This window comes from Anser cygnoides, chromosome 5 (genome assembly GCF_040182565.1).
Source record: "Anser cygnoides isolate HZ-2024a breed goose chromosome 5, Taihu_goose_T2T_genome, whole genome shotgun sequence".
Lineage (NCBI taxonomy): Eukaryota > Metazoa > Chordata > Aves > Anseriformes > Anatidae > Anser > Anser cygnoides.
The window spans coordinates 17,294,479-17,313,579 of record NC_089877.1 but is presented as its reverse complement, the minus strand read 5'-3'; the positions used below and the strand labels follow the sequence as shown (position 1 = coordinate 17,313,579).

Genomic DNA, 19,101 nt, shown 5'->3' with positions numbered 1-19,101 from the left:
TGGTTGTTTTTTGGGTGCTGACAGATAGTAAAATGGTCTATGCAACTTGGAGGGTCAGTGTCCTAGTTACTATATTTAGAAATCACAGCATAGTATAAGAATTATTGTGTATTGTATACAGTTAGCAAAAGCTTTACTGAAATACAAAATCATTCAACAAAGCATCTCGTCACAGAAGATGAGAAGTTTAATAACACCTCTAGATATAAATGGAAATATGTATATATGTATCTGCATGATTTTTCCCCAAACCTTGAAAACAAGTAGACAATTTTCTAAGTTTCGTTTCTAGTGTGAGTTTTTGCTTCAGAGTATTGCCTGAAATGGGGAAAAAAATCCCGTCTGGCAACAGTGGGGAGTTTGTCTGGTTGACACTAATGGTGATTTCACATTTATTTGCTTTTGTATGCTTGTGTGACTTAGTGCTTGCCTGTACAGATGTTTATTCACCCACTGCAAAAGACTGTGCATTGTTTCTAGGCAGCATTCTAGGAAAGTATTTGGTTTTGCTTTTACTACTTGATTTATCAAATATATTGATTCTAAACATCTATGTCCCTACCTGCTGCTAACAGTTCTCTATCATGGACATAGGTATTCTACAGAAGGAAAACTAGAGGTGTTTAACATCTAAAAAGATCAAGTCAAGTACAGAGATATGTAATAAAACTATCAATGCTGATATATCTGTATTACAGAAGTGATAGCATTGGCATGATTTCTTATTGGTTTCGGGCTGGCAGATTGATTTTCTAGGGAAGGAAAAAAAAAAAGATGTTATGAAAGTACTGCACCTGAGATTTTCTGATAGCTTCAGCTATTGCTTAGCAATATCACTTTAAAACCAAATAGACTCATTTTTTTTAATGTTACTGTACTATAAGCTAATGAGTAATTTAGCACTTTTTTCACAAGTTAAACATATGCTACGCATCTCCATGAGAAGTCATAAAATATTCTGTATCATAGGAGAAAGTTACAAGAAGAAAAAACAAAAAGAGAAATAAAAGTCATGCCCCAGTGTCTAGTATTTGCATTGTGCAACAGTGCAGGCTTATTGGAATATCCTGGCCAGAACTTAATTTACTGGGGAAAACCGCACTGGCAAGAAAGTAGAAAATTAAGAAGCAAGTAAAAAAACTTCATCCCATTAGGCACATATCTTCAGATAGATAGGTAAAAATTTACCTGTCTAATTCTATAGTGTATGAATGTTAGACAAAACCAGTGGCTATCCACCTATACTACACCTTGCTTGTAAACTTAAAGTCTGGTGAAAAGATGCCTACCTTGATCAAAATAAGTCATTGCTATGGGTCTGAAGTAAGAAATTGTTACATCTCCTTGTTTTTCACACTACCCTTTCATTGTTGTTCTGACTTTGAGCATTATTGGCAATGTTCTCCATCAAGTGCACAGTCCAGATTAATACACTGCAAGCACTTTGCCATTGACATTCTTTATCTCTAAGCTGAAACAAGCTTTTCTTTGTTGTTAACAAGTTATGATTCATCTCCAGATGTGCCATGGATCAGATATCATAAAATTCTGTAGCTGATTGATGAGATACTTCCCTGAGTTATCAGAGCTAGTTACTCAAACAATAACTGCGGCTGCTTTTGTTCATCCATATATAGTAGACACTCCCATGCTGTAGTGGATTTTTCTTTTATTTGGTTTGGAGCATTCTCTAAAAAATGTCATTATTGGGAAAAACATCTTATGTCCATACTTTGGCTGATTTGACAGGAAAGCATCTGCATTGGTATTTTATATATGGAAGGAAGCCATGTATCCATATTCAAGCATTTCCATACTCAAGTAACTACATTCCTAATGCTTGCTGTGGAGAGCAGGTAGAGGTGAGAATTTTGCTGTGATTACAAGAAGTCAGATGACAATTCAAGGCAAAGTTTAATAGATGTAGAGATAAATAATAGTGATGCTTCTATTGAATGTTCACTAAAAACACGCTCAACTTTGGTTCATCCATAAGAATGGATGCCAGAACAACAACAGAAACAACTAGTCCCTCTAGTTCAAGAATGTGGATTCAGATATTTCTAGAAATAATAACACCTAGATAGGAGTCGGATGATGGCTAATAAATATTTTAGTCTTTTGATATCTGTGATATAATTTCAGTACACGGTCTCCCATGACACACATTTTAATAGCAGCTTTTCTTCCTGAAATAAACATACAGTGGATTCATCTCTTGAGATGTGCTAAAGACAGAAGCTTCTCAGTCTATCATGTTCACCAGTAAGAAATGGAAGTCATCTTAAAGAATGATATCAGACACTCTTTTCTCTATAAAGTTGTGTTAATTCCTCAGTATAATCTGAAGCTTAAGAGGTACCAGAGTCCTGCAGCTCTGCTCTTCAGTTATTTTCTTATTAACAATCTTTTGGCACTATCATTTTGATCATTTTTGTGTTCCATCCTAAAGCCCCAAATCTGAGACCACTATTTATTTACTTTTTGGTGTTCTGTTGCTCAAAGATCAGATTTTGAATGTCCAAGTCTCTGATTCTTAAAAACAAGCAAACCATGCTCTCCTTCTGCTCCCAAACGAAACTCCATCTGCACCTGTATTCAGAGTTTGAATTTTGTATATAAAAATTGTCTCTCATTTCTGTGGGAATGCCTTCCTTGGTAAAGGAGGTTTGATGGTTTGGTGTAGAGTAGAAATCTTAAGTCTTGAAATTAACAAGGCACAAGGCAATCTTGTTGGCTGACTTTTTTCATTTCTGCTGGGCATATATCTTCAGACCTCTTGGTCTTCTTACAGATCATCCAGACACTCTGCCTGCACTACTTCCTCCACTTTTTAATTCAAAGCTGTCTTCACATTACTCTTTTTTCAATCTTTTTCAATAGAAAACTTCACCCCTCTGTAGAGGGGTCCAACAGCTCATTGCATGATTCATATCCTGATGCAGCCCATAAGGGCAAATGGAAGAGACAGATTTCCACTAAACATGTTCTGGTGATGCAGGACTTGTATATTTTATATTAAATGCTCACTGGTATGTTTCTTTTTTTGTGGGAAGACAAAGGCCACCATAGCAGAATTTTAACAAGACTGGCATTTTGAAAAACCTTTGATCTTTCATCATTTATATTGCACTCAGATTTATCCTGTAATCTTTAATATTCAAAGTGCCTCTGTCAAATTATTTCCTCATGCCAGTTTGTGAGAACGAACAGATCTGGAAAACAAATTAGATTCATAACATTTACACTGCTATGAGTATTTCACTATTTGTAACTTTTTGTATAGTATTGTTTAATTCTTAATGGATTAAGAGAAGCTTTCTGTGGAAGGTGATTGCTTTATTCATTTTTCTTACTGAGAAGTTATGTCTTAGTAGAAACATTAGTGGAATTTTTCATGTAATTGTGTGTAATTATGTGTAAATTAAATAGAAATATATGTTTACAACTGAAATTATGGAATTTGTTAAGGCTCTTCTAATCAAAATAGCCATACTCAGCCAGAACATATCTGCCAAAAATGTGCACCACAATGGTATTTTAAAGGTTTTTTGTTTGGTTGTAAGGTTGGTTGATTTTTGTTTGCTTGTTTGTTTTTATGCATCACCCACGTATCTGTTATTCTTTTTGACACCGAGCACTGTAATCCTTTATTTCTGATACCAGAGTCAGAGTAATACTATGTATAAGGAGTAATTACTGAATGTAAGAAGAGAAAATAATTATTCAGTCAGGGACAGCTTTTCAGAAAGGCAAAATTGGTTAGGTTTTACTGTCATAACAGCTACTCTTTGTAAAAGTGCAGTTCTGAGTTTAAAACCGTACACTTTGTAGTTAACAAATAAGCAAAAATATAGCTACAGTAAACTGAAGATTTATCCTTCAATTTATCCTACTAGATTATTAGAACTTTGATTTCTAGGTATTGCAATTTCCAGTGATTTCTTATATTGTGCAAAAATTGATCATAAATAGTATCTTAGAGTTCAGTCTTCATGGTATTACTATGTATTCATTTTTCTTTCTCAAAAAGAGTACATAGTATATCTTCTTCAAGATATAGAAGATGGTTTAAATGCTGATAAAAATATTGGTTAGGAAGTATGGGTCAGAATAAAAAAAAAATCAGGGTAGTATTTTGAAGAAGATTTTATTTTCTTTCATTCAATATGTTTACAACTTGAAGCACAGCTCTTATTGTAAGCTCTGTTTTTCAGTTGATTGCTTAAAAATGTTATTAGGAGGGAGAAAGGTTAAGTTACCAGCTGGCTTGCTTGAGGGATTTCATTCTTGGTGTGCATGCTCTTACTAGCTCTGTATGCTTTTTGTCAAAATATTAGGACCTATTTCACACACAGTGCATATTTTGATCTCTTGCAGCTCTTAAACCTATGCAGAATTCACTAATTTTGCTGGACTATTAGAGCTAGTTACATAATCATATACTTTAGTAGAATAATTCAAACTTCTCTTACGCTAAAAAAAAATAAAATATTTTTGCTATTAGAGGAATGTAATGACACCACAGGTTCATACATTCCATTTGCACTCCCATCCATCTCAGTGGCATGAGCATGCTCAGGGTGCTGGTGCTGGTGGACTTAACTTTGATGGAGGAAATGTGCCTCTCAAGAAATAACAAGTTCTTGGTTCAATGAACCATGTCCTAACAGCTCCGGGGCCTCATCGTGTTCACCTGGAGAAAACTACCACCCAAACTTGGTGGAATCCATTTTCAAACGAGTGGTGGTGGTCAAATGCCAGAGAGAAGACACAAGAACCCACGCAGACAACAAGGGGTAAAGAGCATCATGCTAATAGGATGCTTTGCTTAAGGGCTAAATAATCATAGTTCCAAGGCAGAAAGCTTGAGAAGCATTAAACAGAGGGGGGTTTCAACTGGCAGTACCTTTCTGCTTTTCATTGCAATGTGTTGAAGACAGAAAAGCAAAGTACAGGGCTCTCCCTGGTTGACTGTAGGTATGGTAGCAACAAAGCACTTGTTCACATCATTCATGAACTGCATATCTGTGAGGGGTGAATGTGCCAAACATTTTGTAAAGGATGTATTCAAGTCTTTCACTTTTACTTTTTGAAAATACTTTAGACGTAGACTGTTTCAATGAGGAAGACTTATGGGAGAAAGGAAGAGATTGTTTTCTAGTCAGTACCCTATGCTTACTCTGCTAAAATGAGTCAGAGCTCAGTTAGTTCATTGCCTCCACAGGGCACTGCAATGTAGCTAGCAGCTACATTAGGGTGGCTTCAGCAGGGCCATGGCAGGGTGATGGCTCTCCTGTGGGAGCAAGAACCAGTAGGGGTTACAGACCGTGGCAAGCACGGTGCTGTTCAGCCTCCTCGGTGGCTATGGGCTGCATGCAGGGGAGACAGCAAAGCATAACTGCTGCCAGCAGAAGGCCTTGCGGGTTAGGGCTTCATGGCAGATTTAACATCACCACAGCAGATGTGACCTCAAGCGGCAATGGTTCAGACGATGAAGACTCTTCAGAGGAGACGACTTACCCTACGGTGTTTCCAGGATGGGATATAAGTGTGGCCAAGAAAGAGTATGCTCCAAGTACTAGTAAGGAACTTCCCTTCTCTTTGGATGTCTTGTTTGGGGTTTGCAGTTTTTGTTTTTTGGCTTTGGGTCTTTGTTTTTTGTTATTACTTTTTTCTTTTTCCCTTTTCTACATGAGGATCCTCTTCCTTCATCAAATGGGCACCATGTAAAGGGGTAGTTGCTGTTCTCACTGTCTCTTGTTTCAGAGATCTTTCCTGTGCCACAGGAAAAGCTGATTTAGAACTTGTGAGGTTCCAGTCCTTAGAAGGAACTTCTTTCAGTGCTGCTAGAATGTATATCTTGTTTTCACATACATTGGATTTCTGGGCTTCCCGTGTGGGTCTTTGTGTCCCGAGGAAAAATTCCTTTTTGGAGGGAATTTCCAGCCTGTACACATGATGTTCAAGTAGTTATGTTTGCATGCATATACCTATTTGGCCTGCCTAGCGCAGCAGAGGAAAAGGGTGTAAGTCCTGTAATTTCTCTAGAGGAAAATCTATTTCCATCCTTAAATGTCTGTCACAAACTATGGGTCAATACTATTTGAAATGCTATGTTCTGAGAAAAAGTTGTGCAGGGGTAACATAACAGAGGTAAAGCTGTGTCTCTGCAATGTGCTGATGCCTTCCTCAGAAGTGTTTCTGGTGTGGATTTTGCTGACTCCAGCAGGCTACGGGGAGTGCATGTGTCTTTCAAGCAGAATGGCCATTCTTCTGAGCCCAGGTCTCCGGCAGCATTGGCTTCACAGGGTTGTCAGAGGAAGCAAAAGCAAAACTAATGGGTGTGCTTTTTTCTGGGTATCCTTTTCACCTGACGTGGATGTTTCTTTCACCTTTTGTGCCTGTTTTTGTGTCAAGTCTTGGTGGATGTTCCATGTCCTGGAAGTTATCTCAGCCTATCTGTTCTCTCTTGCTGGCACAGCCTGTGAGGAACTCATTAACCTTGTAGAACAGCAAGAACAGATCCACGGGGCTTTGCAATGACTCCTCTCAAGGGACCATGTTCTTTCTTGGGACTGCCACTAGTGCTTTCGTCTGGCTAAGCGTCTGAGGAATGTAATGATACCACAGGTTCATACATTCCATTTGCACTCCCATCCATCTCAGTGGCATGAGCATGCTCAGGGTGCTGGTGCTGGTGGACTTAACTTTGATGGAGGAAATGTGCCTCTCAAGAAATAACAAGTTCTCAGTTCAATGAACCATGTCCTAACAGCTCCGGGGCCTCATCGTGTTCACCTGGAGAAAACTACCACCCAAACTTGGTGGAATCCATTTTCAAACGAGTGGTGGTGGTCAAATGCCAGAGAGAAGACACAAGAACCCACGCAGACAACAAGGGGTAAAGAGCATCATGCTAATAGGATGCTTTGCTTAAGGGCTGAATAATCATAGTTCCAATGCAGAAAGCTTGAGAAGCATTAAATGGAGGGGGTTTTCAATGGACAGTACATGTTTCTGCTTTTCTGTTATTATGTGTTTGAGGAGTGAAAACCTACATTTTGGTCTCTTTCTCAGAGCCTGTAATTTTGGTAGTGACAGAGGACACCATTTCACCTGAGGCTAGCAAATATACTGAGTAGGTAGTATACCTCTGAAAAGGAAAACAGTTGAATTTTGAAGATCAGTTAGGTAGTTTCAACCAATGGCAGAGTTGAAAAAATATATTTCCTTTGATATAGAATGTAAAGAAGTATGCTGTACTGAACAGAAAATGATTGACTTACTCTTTCATAAACTACTTACAGTATTATTTGTATAGTGTTTATCACAGTGGGGAAAGCTTGTGAAAAAAGGAAGAGACAATAAAAGATATCTCTGGTTATAAGAACAAAATAGAGTAGATGGGAAATAGTTTTATTTCTATTGACTTCCTGTTTTTCTAAAGCACTGAAAGCTGTGTAAAAAAAGAATATGAAGCATTAATTTAATTCTAAAAAAAAAAAACATTCATATGATCCCAGATCTCTCTTGATTGAAATTTACTGAAATTATCTTAATTTTTTGTCCTTAACTTTGCTAAGACATGACAGGGATCAGTTAGTGCTGTGACCCTCCACAGGGCACTGCTATGTAGCTAGCAGCTACATTAGGGTGGCTTCAGCAGGGCCATGGCAGGGTGATGGATCTCCTGTGGGAGCAAGAACCAGTAGGGGTTACAGACCGTGGCAAGCACGGTGCTGTTCAGCCTCCTCGGTGGCTATGGGCTGCATGCAGGGGAGACAGCAAAGCATAACTGCTGCCAGCAGAAGGCCTTGCGGGTTAGGGCTTCATGGCAGATTTAACATCACCACAGCAGATGTGACCTCAAGCGGCAATGGTTCAGACGATGAAGACTCTTCAGAGGAGACGACTTACCCTACGGTGTTTCCAGGATGGGATATAAGTGTGGCCAAGAAAGAGTATGCTCCAAGTACTAGTAAGGAACTTCCCTTCTCTTTGGATGTCTTGTTTGGGGTTTGCAGTTTTTGTTTTTTGGCTTTGGGTCTTTGTTTTTTTTATTACTTTTTTCTTTTTCCCTTTTCTACCTGAGGATCCTCTTCCTTCATCAAATGGGCACCATGTAAAGGGGTAGTTGCTGTTCTCACTGTCTCTTGTTTCAGAGATCTTTCCTGTGCCACAGGAAAAGCTGATTTAGAACTTGTGAGGTTCCAGTCCTTAGAAGGAACTTCTTTCAGTGCTGCTAGAATGTATATCTTGTTTTCACATACATTGGATTTCTGGGCTTCCCGTGTGGGTCTTTGTGTCCCGAGGAAAAATTCCTTTTTGGAGGGAATTTCCAGCCTGTACACATGATGTTCAAGTAGTTATGTTTGCATGCATATACCTATTTGGCCTGCCTAGCGCAGCAGAGGAAAAGGGTGTAAGTCCTGTAATTTCTCTAGAGGAAAATCTATTTCCATCCTTAAATGTCTGTCACAAACTATGGGTCAATACTATTTGAAATGCTATGTTCTGAGAAAAAGTTGTGCAGGGGTAACATAACAGAGGTAAAGCTGTGTCTCTGCAATGTGCTGATGCCTTCCTCAGAAGTGTTTCTGGTGTGGATTTTGCTGACTCCAGCAGGCTACGGGGAGTGCATGTGTCTTTCAAGCAGAATGGCCATTCTTCTGAGCCCAGGTCTCCGGCAGCATTGGCTTCACAGGGTTGTCAGAGGAAGCAAAAGCAAAACTAATGGGTGTGCTTTTTTCTGGGTATCCTTTTCACCTGACGTGGATGTTTCTTTCACCTTTTGTGCCTGTTTTTGTGTCAAGTCTTGGTGGATGTTCCATGTCCTGGAAGTTATCTCAGCCTATCTGTTCTCTCTTGCTGGCACAGCCTGTGAGGAACTCATTAACCTTGTAGAACAGCAAGAACAGATCCACGGGGCTTTGCAATGACTCCTCTCAAGGGACCATGTTCTTTCTTGGGACTGCCACTAGTGCTTTCGTCTGGCTAAGCGTCTGAGGAATGTAATGATACCACAGGTTCATACATTCCATTTGCACTCCCATCCATCTCAGTGGCATGAGCATGCTCAGGGTGCTGGTGCTGGTGGACTTAACTTTGATGGAGGAAATGTGCCTCTCAAGAAATAACAAGTTCTCAGTTCAATGAACCATGTCCTAACAGCTCCGGGGCCTCATCGTGTTCACCTGGAGAAAACTACCACCCAAACTTGGTGGAATCCATTTTCAAACGAGTGGTGGTGGTCAAATGCCAGAGAGAAGACACAAGAATGAGGCAGGCGTCATTTTCTGCAATGACCCTCCATAGGGCACTGCAATATAGCTAACAGACATGGTTGGGTGGCTTCAGCAGGGCCATGGCAGGGTGATGGATCTCCTGTGGGAGGAAGAACCAGTAGGAGATACAGACTGTAGGAAGCATGGTGCTGTTCAGCCTCCTCGGTGGCTATGGGCTGCATGCAGGGGAGACAGCAAAGCATAACTGCTGCCAGCAGAAGGCCTTGCGGGTTAGGGCTTCATGGCAGATTTAACATCACCACAGCAGATGTGACCTCAAGCGGCAATGGTTCAGACGATGAAGACTCTTCAGAGGAGACGACTTACCCTACGGTGTTTCCAGGATGGGACATAAGTGTGGCCAAGAAAGAGTATGCTCCAAGTACTAGTAAGGAACTTCCCTTCTCTTTGGATGCATTTTTTTTCTTTTTCTTTTATGTTACACATGTTATGTTCCTCCTCCTTTGCTACATGTATTTTGCATAAAGAGTGGACATTCTTCTATCAACTATTATTCATGAATGTTCCCTTTTCCATTGGAAAAATCTTATAAGACCCATATTAGTTGAATAGATATCTGTTCTATCATTACTTAAAATTGATATCACAGTTTCATCCCTATTTGAACACATTCATTCATTCATTATCTTTCTGGAAGACATGTTTATGATTTTTTCCCAAGTTTTTTTTTTGTTTTGTTTTGGAGGTGGGTGGGTGTGGGTGCAGGGAAACAATTTTAAAATAGTTCTGTTTTGTATTATTTGTAATCTACATCTACGTCATTACTGAAATGTAATCCAGAGCTTGATCACTATTCTTTGATATGTTTTCTTAGTAGATTTCCTGGCTTTTTGTAAGATATTTGGTCAAAATGTGGGGACGTCAAAGCCTAGGTTCTCATTTCATTAGGAAGTGCTACCCTACACTCTCGTGTTTGCCATCTTCTGCACTCTTCCCGCACACTTTTCTAATATCATCCCATTTGTTTTTTTGACCTAAAATATTTAGGCATGATCTAATACCACAACCGAAAGATTTTAACACATAACCTTTTTTTTTTTTTTTTTTTTTTCCTGGTATGAATAGTACCACAGTGATGATCTGATAACTCTTTCATAACTAAAAAGTCATCCATACCTAAAATAATTTTCTTTTAAAACCATAAGATCTCCACATATGAGGCTTGAAGCCAAACGCTGTGTTCAGTGAAGCACCCAGTATGTGCTACTTGGCCTCATGACCAGGGAATGTCCCCCACCCTCAGGCATTTCTGTTTCTTTTTTTTCTTTTTTTTTTTTCCAGTATAGATTTTATTATTGATAACCATACTATATGTCTTTCATTTGTTCAAATATAATAACTTGCTCCTTTTTTTTTGTAATTGAATGTAATTTAATATAATTTAAGCACATCTTAATGTCTTTTATTCTATGCACTTGTGCACTCAGTGGTGTAAAAAAATCTGTGCTTATAAGCATCTTTTTTTTCTGAATGCAGTGGAGGATTTTTCTGTTTGATTTTCAGCAGTAGTCTTTGTTTTTAGAGGAACATGCAAAATGAGCAATTCAACTTGCTTAGGGATTTTTATTCTTTTGCCTACATTTTAGGTTTTTCTGGTATTAATTTCTTTAGCTTTTACTCTCTGCATTTTACTCTCTAACTTATTCCACATAGAATATAATATTCAAACAAACTCTATGACCTAGTGGTGTCTGCATGTTCTCCAGGTGAAAATGTATACAATCTCTGGTCATAGCTTCTCATAGCAGTTTTATTTTATCAGTTCAATCATATTATAACTTTGCTGACTAATACTGGCATTCTGGTGGCAGTCATGGTGCTTTCAGATTTTTCTGTTGAGCTCTGTGGATATTCTAACATGAATCTCAATACTTGTTGAGTACTTAGCAAGCATGTTTTACATGTACTCAGGCATCTACTATATTCTTTAGGTATGGCATTATTCTTCAAACTAGAATTTAAATGTCTGTAACTTCTGTAATAGTCTTGCATTACTTCTGCTGTACATTACTCTTCTATTGCTTTTCCCCCTTATTCTTGGGAAACTTTGCATCTGTCTTATACAAAGAGTAAAACCTAGTGGTTTGATCTAAAGGGATTTGATAAGAAGAGTAGTGAGACTGTGATCCAGTTATGCATGAATTTCCATAATCCATTATCTTTATGGCACACAATAACAGTAAGGTAATAATGATAGATGTACAGCATGATCAGCAATGAATCCTCCGTTGTCCTAACAGCTATGGACTTGCAACATGGAGTGCTTCTGGAAATCTCCACACAAGATCATTGGAACCCCTCTTATACAGATGAAGAGGAGCAATATCCTAGCTCTGCGGGCAGGGGTAAAGCAATTTAGCATTTCAGATAATAGTCAGATTTATGACATAATTCAATGAAATATAACTCATTTATGGTGCAGCTGATTGTAATTCCTATACTATTAGCCTCAGTTATACCAGTACATTATTTGTGCTAGAGCCCTCAGAGGTGGCATCTATAACATTCATCTACCATTCCAAATCTATCTTTGACAACTGATCTTCATTACTTGCCACTTTTCCCCATGTCTCCAGGGTTTTTAAACTTGCACTGCCAGTAGTACAATAAAACCAAGCAGATTGCAATGTGTAACATTTTGGTGACCCAGCTTGGTGAGGAAAAAAAAAATCCCCTTTTTTCACTACAAAATTCCTATCGTAAAATCTGAAGACAAAAACGAGAAAGGGAGCTGATGATTCAAAAACATAAAGGTTAGATTAATCATAACTTCTCGGTTAAATCAGGCCTCCTGAACAACAAGCTCTTGTCAGGTACAAATATGACAAAATTCAATAGTAACCTCCTACTCTTTCCATTGTTTAGTACACATGTAAAACCATAGGACTACTTACTGAAACATTTAGGGCAATATTTTAAAATTATGTAGGTGGAAAATCTGCAGATATAAAGCTCAGATCAATTTAAGTAAATTAATTAGTGTGGGATAATAAGATAATGCTAGTAGTATACATTTGGCAATGTTAAGTTAAAAAATTATCCAGCTGAAGTTAAACTGTGGTCTTCAAGACATAAAGGGCTCAGCCTAGGATCCGTTACTGCTAAGGATTCATTCTGAGTGGAAGAGTAAACATTACATTCCTAACTGTGCTATGAAGGATAAAACACTACCTCCAGACAAATGTGAACATTTTCCCACCAGTGTTAGAGCCAGCAGCCAACTGTGCTGTCTAAAATGTTCTCACATTCTTCAAGCCTAAAAAACTCTGTGGACAAAGGCCTATGGAGTGTATTCTCCAGCTATTTTTGTTGTGTACATAAATAGTCTCCAGTAATTTTTTTTTTAAACATAGTTGAATATGAACTTCATTTTTGGCTATACCCTGTTAAAGTGAAGGGCAAAACTGAATAGCTGAAGGCACAGCTTTCTACAGCTGGATTAGGGGCCAGTCTTGTAATTGCATAAAATTAGATTGCACTGAAAATAAATATATTTCAGGTGGACCTATGGAAAGCTTTCTTATCCCTCTATAAAAACAAGCACTTTCTACATACAACAGTAGTTCTTTGGATTTATATTATCGACCTCCAATGGCTAGGTACAATTCTTTCTGATTCTGCAATTTTTGGGAGCAGTGTAATGTTATCCAGGTGACATGGGGCAGAAGCTATAATCAACTAGAAAGAATTTCTGTGAAGACTTTCTTTTAATTCTGAAGCATTGTTAAATTAGTTGTATTCATACACTTAATTTTAACATACAGTCCTACTAGATGCAAATTCAGGACCAAATATTACAGGATAATCTCTCTATATATTTGTTTTAATTACGAAAATAATGAATTACGTTTGCAAGAATGACCTCTTTGTGAACATTTCATCATTTGAAATGTGAAGATATATATTTCTTCATTTCTGCTCTTTTAGGAAAATGCTTAGCATAGGCTTCTTTAGCAGGTGACTAAATGCATATGTAACAGGTCCAGCTCATTCTTTGCATCCTCTGGTTAAGGGTCTTTATTTTACCTTTCATGTATCACTCATGGAAATGTTTGCTACCTAAAGCATTTTTTTAAAAAAAATTGGGTTCTAATGTTCATCTTAGTGTTACAAGTTTTTTTTTTTTTTTGTTTTGTTTTGTGTTTTTTTTTTTTGGTATATCTTTTTCTAAGACTTTTACTGTTTATTAGAAAATCTCTTATAGTGGTGGTACTTCAGATGACTTCTGACTGCATTTTCTGCTGTGTAAACAGCAAATTCAACAGCAAGCAATTAATTTATTTTAACTTTAATTATTACTGAGTTCAAAGCTAGTATGCTTTTCAACCTCAAATATACAAACCTATTTATTTCCTCCATCCCACTGAATATTCTTTCAGTCCCAGAAGGAATGACAATTCCCATGGAGAAAGGAATTCCTTGCCTTGCAATTGTGTAATTGAAATATTAACTCAAAAGAGAAAGTTCATCATCTCTTTCACTTTTATAAACCCAGAATCTGCAGACTCAACAGTTATGTTAGTATTAATAAATACGAAGTAGAGATGCAAGCTGGTGTTCCCTATGTGTTCTTCCACTGCTTTTCCTATAGCTTTTCTCTGCCATTGGTCATTGGGATACTAAATCTTCCTCTGTTCCCGGTGAAGCTTCTGTGTGCAAAATGAGCTTCGGTTTCCAAAGCAGCTTTGCTTCCTTTCATCTTTTACACCAAATGCAACAATTAAAAGAAAAATGCAAAACAAAATCCAGCCTTACTGCGTAGACCATGAAGATGAGGATAATATGAGTGGTGTTGGGTATTTTGATCATTATTGATTCAATCATCATCTTATCAGCACTAGTTACAAATGAAAATGAAAAACGTCAAGGACCAACCCAACATCCACTGTTACACAGTGCCCATTCTGGATGGATCAGTCAAGCACAAAACCCTGCAAATACAACTGGGAGCACTGAACATCAAGAATTTACTCTTCCAGGTGAAAATGATATTGAAAAGAAAACTTCTTATACAGGTAATACTACAGGTCAGATTTTAGTAAGTTATCAGGGTTTACTTAAGGTTTAATTTTAGAAGGTTTTTACTAACAATTTTGCAATCTGAAGCCATAACAGATGTTCTGTGAACAAACCTGAGCAACAGAAATCTACAGGTTGCATTATATATATATATATATATATATATATAAAATCTATTCTTCAGACTTGGTCCTGGAGGTTTGTTTTCTCTCTCATTTGGACTGTGTGTCAAGACCTATAGTGGATTAATACTGGAATTGTCTCCTACATTTCGTGTTCTATCACATGCAGTCACAACTCTTTACCAGGCTATCTACCAGGCTTATATCTGTAGGAAACAGTAAATGTTTAAATAGAAAGTCAATTATGTCTGTTGCATTTTTTGCATATTTGGGAGCTGTGTTCACACCCCTCTTGCAAGCCATAATTGGACCTGTTTTTTTACAGTTTTCGTTAATACAGCAATTTTAACTGAAAAATAGTATCCAAAATACCTACTCACTCCACTTTTGAAATATGACTAGATGATACTGAAGCGAAGAAAAAAAGCATACTGTAGAATAAAAGAGAGGCTTCTCTCTTCCATCAGTCTAATAAATTGAAACGTAAAAAATGCAATTCTACTGTAAAGCCAGTAACTGAAAATTGATAAATATTAGTTGATGTTCCTGTGAGTGTTTGTCTAGCTAATGACTGATGTACTATACGAAGCACTGCCAACAGTGAATGACTGATGTGCTGTACTAAGCACTGCCAACAGTCATCATCTGTTCTTACCAATTATCAAACACAGACCAATGAAGACAAGTATATCATAGACATTGTTTGGGATGCTGTATCATGTGGATATATTCCTTCAGCTAAATCTAAGTAAAAGTTTAAGGTAGCTCACTGCTTTAGCGATCTCTAAGCCTACGTTCTTCTCAGATATCAACTCCAGGTGCTTCATCAACACCTTTTAAAAATTTGGTGATGCAATGCAATATGTTACTGATATATATATAAATATTGTACTACACTATTATAGCAATATAATTTGGCCTAGTAGCAATTTAATTTTTTACATCCTATGGTAATTTTCTTGTTTTACTTATTTGTTTGTTTTTATTAGGTTGGAGGTGTTTTTAATGGGAGATATGTTAAGATTTGGGTACTCTTTAGTTGTGACTCTAATAAAAGCTACAGATTGCTTAATACAGACAATATCTTATTTTTCTAAATAACTGCAATATCAGATATCCTCCAGTCAAGTGTTCACTCATATACTATGTGTATCATTCACGAATCTGCATCTGCCAGCCTTCCCTGCTATCAGACTTGCTTGATCGTTTATTTTTTCTGGAGAGGCTGCAACTAATAAAATAGTGACATGTTGAGGGGGAAAAGTTGGATATAGTCAATACATTCAAATTCTGTGATTAAAATCTTACTGGTGGGTCAGTTTCTTCCAGTTATTTCTGCCTTCTTTGTTCTTACTTATGCATCAATGGATTTTAGTTTGATATTCAACCAATACAAAGTCATGAAAAGCAAGACTCAGGGAAATACTTTTGGAAATCAATGAGATATCTTAATTCTGAAAAGCATATACTCAGTTTGAGGAAGGATTCAATCCTATTGGTGACGGTAGGCAGCTTTTCTAAACATAAACCAGAATGAGAAGCAAAACTGCTTTACTTCTCTTTGCCATTAAATGTAGTAGACATGTGAGCAAGGCCTGTCATAGAGACAAGAACCGAAGAGGAGAATAATATGAGAAATGGATCTTTATATACTGAGTTCATAATTGCTTCACCATCATCATAACAGCTATGGCCTCCAGTCATGGGGCCAGACAGAATGACTCAGCGCAAGACCCATTGGTGTATCCAGGTTGGGACAAGGGAGAGGATTATTCTACACAAGCCCCTGTAATGGATAGAATTATTCCTTCCAGAGAAAGTAATCACGAAAAAGAGTCTTCCAATACAGGTACTAGTAATAATATCAGCTATGCATATTTCATCACTTCTATCTCTCTGGTGGCATGTTTTTAAACAATATTGCATGACTTGTAGAGAGGAGTAGTTTACTGATCTCTTTAGGACAGTGACATAAACTGCCTGGATGGTGGTGAGATTTTAGCTCTCTAGAAAACATTTATCTTATACTTTCCAGTAACACATCTATTGCTTTCTGTTCTTCAGTTAAGCATGACTGTGGAGTTGCATCCAGTTCAGTACATATGTTATATTAATTTGTGTTGCCAAACAGTTATTACCATAATGTTGAATTCGTAATTATGTTATTTGTATCTAAACAGGTTAATGCTTTTAATCTGTGAATAATGATCTGGTAGACAAGTGCTCTTTTCATAGATTTTTGCAAAACATCTATCACTCTGGTTCACAAAATTATGAGAGAAAGGAATTTAGAAATCTGACATGACACAACTCTACTACTGAATTTATGATGCAGCTTGGTATAGCACATACCATTTATGCAATTGAAGTATATTCTAAAATTATGATATGAGAAACATGATTTGTTTGTACTAAAATAAGAGGAAATGTAACTTTAACCCTTTCTCAATCAGACAATTCTCAGTATCTATTTTTAATTTTGTGACCAAAGTAATTCTGATGATAATAATCCTTCAGTAATTCCAGAATAGAAATTTCATTTTAAGAAGCAAATTACTCTTACTACTGCCATCAACAGAACAACAAATTAAAAGCATTTTTTGTAACTTGTCACTACTCACATAGTCTTAAGCAGCAAAGGGGCATCAATGGTTGTAGAATGGGATCTTTACTGACAATACTGTTATCTGCAAGGTAAAATACACTGTATCACCACTGGACAGTGGTGCTGAAGCTCTGTGATCAGCCTGAGATACAGGGCAGGAATTGTCCTGACCTCTCTCCATGTCCTTTCACTGCATCCACTGTCCTTGGGACTCTGTTGGATTAAGTCATGAAGTGCATGTGAATAACAAGCAAAAAGATCTGTTCAAAATGTTGAGAAAGCGATGAGGATGTACAGGGGGGTAGAAGGTCCCTCTTCTCTCACCCCTTTGTGGTGTGAAAAGAGTAGCAGTGGTTTAAGGTGAACAGGAGACTTGAATGTGATGGGTAGGGGAGGGGCACAGCAGGATACATGTTGAATTCACAGCTGATTCAGCCATCATCGTAACAGCTCTTGCCACTCCTGATGGTGCTCATCATGAAGACTCAACTCAGCCACCTCTGTCTTCAGACAATGAAGCAGGATGGGGCACTGAAGGCATCACACATCCCACAGATGCCCCTGGGGGTGAGGTCCTCCACGGGCTGAATCCTGCTAGTACAAACGAAGCTGGAGATGACTCTCTCCTGACGGGTACCAGTAAGAATAATGGATCATACTCATTTCTCACGTGCTGTGTGAAATGAGGCATTATTTCTTCTGAATCTGACGCCTTTCACTATCTTTCTCATCTTGGGGATCTACAACCCTACTGCGGACTTGCAACCCAAAAATCTGTGGTGGGATCTGTGCTGTTGTTAGAACGACCTTCTGGAATGGTCGCAGGGGACTTCTTCCTGGTCCATTTGGTGGTTTCTGGTCTTTGCTGAAGCATGTTGCTGGGTGGCCTCCTGTCTCTTCTTCTGCAAGTCATGTGCCATGGTGATCCCAAGTTCCCAGCCCCATCCTCCCATATTGCGCCTTGGTGGGGTCAGGCTTGGTATGCTTTGGTGCTGCGATCGGTGTGGTGGAGGTGCTCTGGTGGAATTAATTGGGTGATCTGCTCCTGTGACTCAGCAGTGACACCATCACCAAGGAGGACTGTCCTGATGGTGAGAGCAGAGCAATCGCGCAAGAATTATATCCCATAAATTCTGCCTTCCATTCCTTACTCCTCGCTGGGAGATTCACAGGCACGACCACCACAGATCGGGCTGTGGTATGGCTGCTCACTCCTGAGTTACAGGGTCAGATTTCTGCTGCTGTGGTTTCTTCTTCTGAAGGTCTTCCCTCTCCATCTGTCACTGGGATACGTGGGTACAGCCAGCGTCTCCCTCCAACACAACAAGCAAGTGTTGCTTAAGGGTCTCAAAAGCCAGTGGCAGCGTGGAAGAGGAAGGGGAGGCCTTCTCTTTGTCCTTCTCCTGCCATGCTTTAAACCAGGCAGGACGTCCTTTCTGACTTGCTGTGATACAGAAAGAGGGAAATAACGTGGGTGGTGGTTTGGTGAGCATTAACGTTTAAAGCTGATCGTGCCGTCATCATGGCAGTCACAGAGTCCGTGGATGTTGTCAGCCGAGAGGAAGCTACCAAAGAGCCGTTGGCACCCAGCACTCAGCCTGGAAGTGAAAGTGAACAAGCAAATACCACAGACGGCTCTTATGTCAATTTGGTACCTGGAGTTTTTTCAGACATTGATGATCATCACAATCAATTACAGACCCCTCTTCCTCCTAGTAAGAAGTACAAATTAAAAGCATTTTTTGTAACTTGTCACTACTCACATAGTCTTAAGCAGCAAAGGGGCATCAATGGTTGTAGAATGGGATCTTTACTGACAATACTGTTATCTGCAAGGTAAAATACACTGTATCACCACTGGACAGTGGTGCTGAAGCTCTGTGATCAGCCTGAGATACAGGGCAGGAATTGTCCTGACCTCTCTCCATGTCCTTTCACTGCATCCACTGTCCTTGGGACTCTGTTGGATTAAGTCATGAAGTGCATGTGAATAACAAGCAAAAAGATCTGTTCAAAATGTTGAGAGAGCGATGAGGATGTACAGGGG

At 38.5% G+C, this 19,101-nt stretch overlaps 1 protein-coding gene across 20 annotated transcripts in view; it reads left to right on the top strand.

Annotated features, from left to right (window-relative positions):
• Positions 1-19,101, top strand: part of CD44 (CD44 molecule (IN blood group)) — a 64,741-nt gene that overhangs the window by 31,546 nt on the left and 14,094 nt on the right. For 3 of the 20 annotated variants that reach the window (XM_066997113.1, XM_066997111.1, XM_066997107.1), the window contains exons 7-16: positions 4,674-4,799; positions 5,462-5,584; positions 6,779-6,904; positions 7,859-7,981; positions 9,553-9,675; positions 11,549-11,653; positions 14,144-14,323; positions 16,137-16,298; positions 17,505-17,693; positions 18,584-18,769. The exons of 2 other annotated variants lie outside the window; for them this stretch is intronic. In XM_066997113.1, the coding sequence (XP_066853214.1) occupies positions 4,674-4,799; positions 5,462-5,584; positions 6,779-6,904; positions 7,859-7,981; positions 9,553-9,675; positions 11,549-11,653; positions 14,144-14,323; positions 16,137-16,298; positions 17,505-17,693; positions 18,584-18,769 (1,443 nt within the window). Of the gene's footprint in view, positions 1-4,673; positions 4,800-5,461; positions 5,585-6,778; positions 6,905-7,858; positions 7,982-9,174; positions 9,396-9,552; positions 9,676-11,548; positions 11,654-14,143; positions 14,324-16,136; positions 16,299-17,504; positions 17,694-18,583; positions 18,770-19,101 lie in introns of those variants that run through there. 15 more of the 20 variants (XM_066997112.1, XM_066997109.1, XM_066997108.1 and 12 more) reach the window with 15 other exon arrangements.